Raw genomic sequence first — 6,942 nt, 5'->3', positions numbered from 1 at the left:
TGTGATATATACTATAAATGCCTAAAGGAAAATATCTTGAGTTTTTCCACCATAAAATAAAATGATAATTATATGATGCGATGGAGGTATTAGCTAATGCTATGTTGGTAATTCTAATATTTAAATGTATTAAATTGATACATTTAACACATTTACACATCAAACTTATACAATGTTATGCACCAATTGTATCCTAATCAAAATATTAGACCGAAAACAAAAAGACCATTATTACTCCATTTATTTCATAGACACTTCTTGGAATATACATGTATGCAGTATTTTTAGAGTTCATATATTTCCAAACACAAGCTTTTTAAGTTGTTTGATCTCAACCAGTAAGAGGTTCTTGCAGTCAAATTTTCTGTACAAATATACATAGTCCTATCAGTCTCCTCAAGGCCCCGATGACTTCTTTATTCCTCAGGCTGTAGATAAATGGGTTCAGAAGAGGTGTGATGATGGTGTAAAACACCGCTACCACCTTATCCTGTTCAGGGGAATGCATGGAGTGTGGCGTTGTATAAGTGGAGAGAGTGGTCGTGTAGAACAGACTTGCCACAAGCAGGTGAGAGGAACAGGTGGAAATAGCTTTTGTCTGTCCTTTTCCTGAACTCATCTGGAAAACCACAGTGAGCACACAGGCATAGGAAGTCAGAATTGCCATGAATGGTAACAACAGAATAATAAGTCCACTCAGGAGTACTGTATATTCATACTCGGAAATGTCCTGACACACCAATGGCACCAGGGATGGAATTTCACAGAAGAAGTGGTTGATGAGTCAAGATGGACAGAAAGGAAGTTGAAATATATATACTGTAGGTATTAAAGAGCTCAGAGAACTACTGGTCCACGCACATGTGACCAAGAACCAACAGATCCTCTTGCTCATGAGCACAGGGTAACGTAAAGGATGACAGATGGCCACGTAGCGATCATAAGACATGAACCCAAGAAGAAGGGCTTCAGTTCCGCCAAGGACCAAGAACACAAATGTCTGAATCTCACAGCCTAGAAAAGTAATGGTCTTACTATTGGACAGAAAGTTAACTGCCATCTTGGGCACAGTGGTGGAGATGTACATCATGTCGATGAAAGAGAGCTGACTGAGGAGAAAGTACATTGGAGTGTGGAGTCTGGGGTCCAGTCGAATGAGAAGAATCAGTGTGATGTTCCCCATCAGAGCCACTGAAAACAGGATGGCGATGGCAACGAAGAGGAAAGAGTCCATTGGACCATACTGGAAAAGACCGAGAAGTGTAAAATCTGTTTCAACCGTTTGATTTCCTGTTTTCATGTCTTAAATAAAAAATACAAAAGCAAATATTTAAAAACTCCATGTAACAATACTGACTTCTCTTAAAGAGAGAAAGGTGATAATGATCACTTACAAGAGAACTTTCTTGAATCACCTTAGGTGAATAGATCACCCTCTATTCAATACACCAAATCTGTATTTATTAAATAATAGCCACTTAACAAATTATGAAATAAAGAAAAAAGGCATTTACTGAAAGTAAAACTAAACATACTGAAAACAAAAATCAGATAAGCATTGAGATGATTTGTCAACATAAATGATTTTCCTCCTTTGTAAGTATCTTCAAGGTAACACACTGGAGCTGTGGTATCTTGTTATGAACATACTCTTCTACTTAATTCACCTATAAAAATAATAAAATTTCCATGACAGATTTGGTCAAATATATTATAATTTTTTAATATTTATTGTGTTTCTCCATTTTGAATTTATATTGGCTATGAATTGGAATAAAGAGTATAATAAATTAATTAGTATTTATTCCTCCCTGTGAATGTAGAAGACATTTAATCCATTGAGGAAAAAAATATGCCAGACATTAGGAAAAACCTGAGGATGATTTAATAAAATATAAACTTAAAACTTACTAATTTAACTTTGCCTCTAGTAGCACAGTAAAAATTATTGAATGATTGATTCAAAGCTAACAAATTTAATTTTTTTTCACCTTTTCTTTTCTGACACAACCTGGCCTTTGTGTATTTCCAGAAAAAAAAAAAATAATGTCTTAACTAGAAGCCCCTTGATTTAAAAATATTCAATAAAATTACACAAAAATATTAAATGTTCTTAGCATTTATTGTGTATCCGTATTATGGGCACAACACACTCAGAGTTTCTGAAACTCTCCATATGAGCCAAACTGACTTTCTCCATCAAAAGTTTACAGCTATTCTCGATCAAGACCACGGATGACTGCCAGGCTGTCTACATAAGGAAATGGGAGGGATGAGGCAAAGTAAGCAAGCCGACTAACATAGACAGATGTGTTACAGTAACAGGCTGTTATAGTGAGAAATAATAAGGGTAATAGTGATCTTTGGACAAAAAGATTTTAATAACGGTGAGTAAAGTGAGAAACCATAGGACAGTTTGAGAAAAGCTTGGAAGGTCTTAAAAATATGTCATAATGAATACAAGAACTCATGTACAACTTCTTTCCAGTTTCTTAAATTATCATGAAATATGTCAGATCAGAAAAAGAAACTCATATATAATGATGATATTAACCTAAAAGGAGAAATAATAAAATACTTCAGATTTATCTAAAATTAGCTGCCTATGTAAAACTGCATTTACACACAAAATAAAATACCTCCCATGGTCAATTGCAAAATGTATAACAAGACGGAAGTATATGTTAAGGAGGTACCTGTAGCCACCTTGTAAATTTGAGAGCACACGCTGATGGTGGTAAATGGGGCAGAAGGATAGAAAATTCCCATGGGAGACCTCCTAAGCCAGAAATGTCAGAGAGCCTAAAAATTACTGGATCAGAGTCACTGCTTTATAGCCTTCTCTCTCTCTCCTTCAGAATCCAAACTCTTATGGTTTGAACCTAGCTGTGTTGTTTAATATTGACAGAAGAATTTTAAGTTGAGCTATGCATGAAGGAAACAATACTTAGTAAAAGGTTACCACTTAGTTCTCAATCAAGATAGGGAATGAGAAAATTACTGAGAGGTTAGTTCAAATTTGAAAGGGTTAAATAAGCCTCCTTATAAAACTATTGCAAACAAAGAGAAAAAATTCAAAATATTTTCAACAACACTAGCCAACATTGATACCAAAATATGACAACGGCAAGAATTGTTGAAATTACTGCTGAATACGCACATCTAAATACAATTATGCCAAGCAGAACTCCGTGATGTAGCATAAAGTTATATATATAAAATCATCCAGGTTGATATAAAACAAAGACAAGCCCTACTAAAAATTGCACAACAATATGTTAAGTAAGATATTATACACTTTAATGTACTCGAAAGTAATTTGATCTAATTGAAACCAAATCTTAATAAATTAAACAGGCTTATCATTATATATAATGATAAAGAACAGCATTTATATCCAAAACAGTAAACACAGTGATACAAAGTAAAAATGATTACTTGTTTAATTCAGAAAAAAAAAATCCAGGGAGCATTATAACATTAATATAATACCGCTTTTAATATCCTAGGCCAGGAAATAAGATGAAATAAAATGGTAATCCCAGAGAAAGACAAAGCTAATATTTGTTTTGTGAAAATTACTAAAACTAGTAATATTCCTATATACTATCATTCTCTTCCTAGTAGTCTAAAATACTTTCAGATTACTAATAACAAATAATGAGAATTAAATATAATAATGCATATGTTTATAATAAGACTGGCTTTTTTAAAATAGAGACAATAGCAAATATTGCTTTTGATTTAAGGAATAAAATACATATTATCGAATAACATTTCTTAGTAAACCAATTCATGGAAATCTATCCTAAGATGAAATTTTCACCAGAGATAGATTATTAAAATTGTGGAAAATTGGGCCTGATACAGGTGTCTTACTACTTTCAGAGAGTAGGTTACGGATGTTCAGGGCTTAATCAGAACCTTTACACATAAGACAACTTTTTTTTTAATTTTTTTAAACATTTTTTATCGATTTATAATCATTTTACAATGTTGTGTCAAATTCCAGTGTAGAGCACAATTTTTCAGTTATACATGAACATATATATATTCATTGTCACATTTTTTTCTCTGTGAGCTAAGACAACTTTTAGAAAGTGTCATTACCAAGCTACCTCCCTTCAGCTCTGACTTGTTTTTGACTAACTGACATCCTAATCACACTCAATTCCCCATGATTTCATTCATATTGAATATACTCTAAATTTCTGTCCTGTTTAAAACATGTATTTTTTATTCTCTTAATTGCTTTCCAAGAAGGACAGAATTCTTAGACCTTTTGCTAAGCATGTAGAAAGTTACCAACCAGGTTTCACTCACCTCAGATGCCAAAGATAATATATAAATGCAGTTAAAATATGGTTTTAAAACAAAATCAGAACCTTTGGCAGGGAGAGAGGAAGAAATGTTAACCTTTCTGTTCACTATGGTGGATTTGAGAACTAATTTCCTATTATTAGCTACATAAACAGAAAATCACAAATTTCCACCTAAACAAGTTTATGAAAGAAGCAATTAAATTTTTCACTTATTTCTGCATTACACAAGCTCTTCAAATTCTTAGATTCCCCCACGTATATTTTTGAATTGTCGCCCTCCAACTTACCCTTGAGTTTTGACTCCTGTTCTTATTAAAAATCTTTACTGTAGAGTTAATTTAAAGGTATCAATAGCTGACTCCAGGAGGTAGAACAAGGGAAAAGGGCAGAAGTGAAAGCCATGGATATAGAAAATATGTTACATTCTCAGTATTTACAGGCAGCAATAAAACAACGTCTCAACAAACGGAAGTGTTAGTAACAGCTAAATTGCTATGGAGCCATGCTACTTACAAAACATTTTATTTACTAGAACTGCCATTCTCACCATGCATTTGTATTTTTTAAATAGTTTACCTATTTTACATATTTCATCATTCCCCAAATATTGTTGCATAGCATTATGCCCTAAATTTAACACAAAAACTTGAAGATAAAATAAGGAAGAAAAAGATGTATTCCCCATTCCAATCAGGAATACAAGGATGCCCAAAGGTCATACTCTCTCAGGTACAGGATACACAAGACTATTGAAACCCAGCCCTAGCTCACTGCACCAAGCTACTCCTCAACCCCTTTGCCCGCGTAACCTTGAGTTGATTCAAATTCAATATAGGACCAGATAAATCTCAATAACATCTTTATATTATTTTTGCAGAAATCACGTAATATCTGTATAACCTAGCCAGCTTAGAAATAGCCAAAAAAATATGTGCATTTAAGAAAAACAATAAAATTTAACTATACATAAACATTGAAGTAAAATACAACATTTTAAATATGTCTGAGAGTAGACACGTTTTTCTTTTAAACATGAGTTTCAGTCAACTCAACAAAGAACTACAATTTCTTCTGACTCGCTTTAGAGGAATCAGCAGTCTGAACAGTCTTGATACTGAGTGATTTTACTGTGAATGAGATTTCTTCGCCTTCATCAATTCATGCCCATGATGCTCACCTTGAAAACACAGATTATCCACTAGATAAACAGATATATCAATCATCTTTCACCTGATAACACATTTAAATTAAAAGGGAAAGCTCCTTTCCACTGAAGTATATTGCGTCTTGTACTGAGATAAAGCTCATTCTTCTAAGATACTTTACTTGAAATAAAATATTAACTGAGGAATGAGAGATGGAGCTGCAAAATTAGATATAAAAATTGACTCCCTCCTACCCCACTTAGAGGTAGTAATTAGAGAGTCGCAGCAATTAATTTTCTGCTAATCTTTTTAAATTCAATTGTATTGCTTGAGGATCATAGAAAGATCACATAAATTCTTAATAATTAATCTAATTTATCCATGGCACTGCTGCAAAGAGACATAAAATAGATATTTCAAAATCTATAATTTCAAACACATTTTAGTAATAACTATGAGCACACAATGAATTTGTAAGATTTTTGTTAGTTTTGCCTCAGACCATTAAACTTCAATCATTTACAAAGAAAAACTCACGGAGAACAGAATTTAAACAAAATGGTTGTTTTTTTCAACCTTATGCAAGACTTTAAAGGTGTCAAATTAAATGGGCTCACTGCCTAATCATGATAGAATCTTACGTCTTGTTTGCAAAAGACCTTTAGGGAAAACTCAGTCTCCAATCCTCAATTAAACACATTGGCTACACTGAAATGATGCTTTATTAGAGCTACTTCCTGTACTCAAAAAAATTTAAGTGTGAATATAAAAACTTGATTTTTTTTTCAAATGAAAACAACCATATAAAAATTGTCAACTGTTAGATTTTAAAATGTATTACTTAACTCTATTTCATTATATACATACATATATTAGAATCTATATAATAATAACCAAGTGATATATAATTTGATATATTTTAAACAAAACAGTATAATACTTCAAGGAATTACATGACTCAGGAGATGTTCTACGTTAAAAATTACAATAAATTTTTTACCCAAAATATCTTGAGAAGATTGCCATAGTCATGGTAATGGAAGACACACTTCTGTGAGTCCAGTAATCTGAATCCCTTTCCACAGGTCCAATAAAACTATTGTAACCATTAAAATTTTATCCAAGTATCTTATCATAATTGTACTAATTCAATGGCTTCCTAATTTTCCCATTTCAATTCTCTCTGCAAACACAGCAATGGTTGCCAATTACTGGATTAAAAGCCTGAACTCTCACAATGGTCAACTTCATATATCAAATTCTGGCTCCATTTCCTCTATCCACCAATTTAACCCTTGATTTTCTTTGACCTGCCACACATGTTCCCTCCTCAGGGCATTTTCACTTGCTTCTTTCTGTGCCCAGAATATTCTTCACCAGAACTCTATTTATTTACTTGTCTTATTTCAGTCTTTGACCAAATTTTACTCTCATATTTGCCCTTTCATGGACAAGGTGTTGAATGATTAAAACTT

General features: G+C 32.8%; 1 protein-coding gene across 1 annotated transcript; it reads right to left on the bottom strand.

Annotated features, from left to right (window-relative positions):
• Positions 1–355: 355 nt before the first annotated feature.
• LOC105068214 (olfactory receptor 2AK2-like) lies at positions 356–1,300 on the bottom strand. The gene is given in 1 exon segment (XM_010954050.2): positions 356–1,300. A coding segment is annotated over 1 exon segment (945 nt).
• Positions 1,301–6,942: the final 5,642 nt, after the last annotated feature.

The sequence above is a fragment of the Camelus bactrianus genome, chromosome 3, assembly GCF_048773025.1.
Source record: "Camelus bactrianus isolate YW-2024 breed Bactrian camel chromosome 3, ASM4877302v1, whole genome shotgun sequence".
NCBI lineage: Eukaryota > Metazoa > Chordata > Mammalia > Artiodactyla > Camelidae > Camelus > Camelus bactrianus.
Note: the sequence above shows the minus strand (reverse complement) of the source record. Positions and strands in the feature narration are given on the sequence as shown.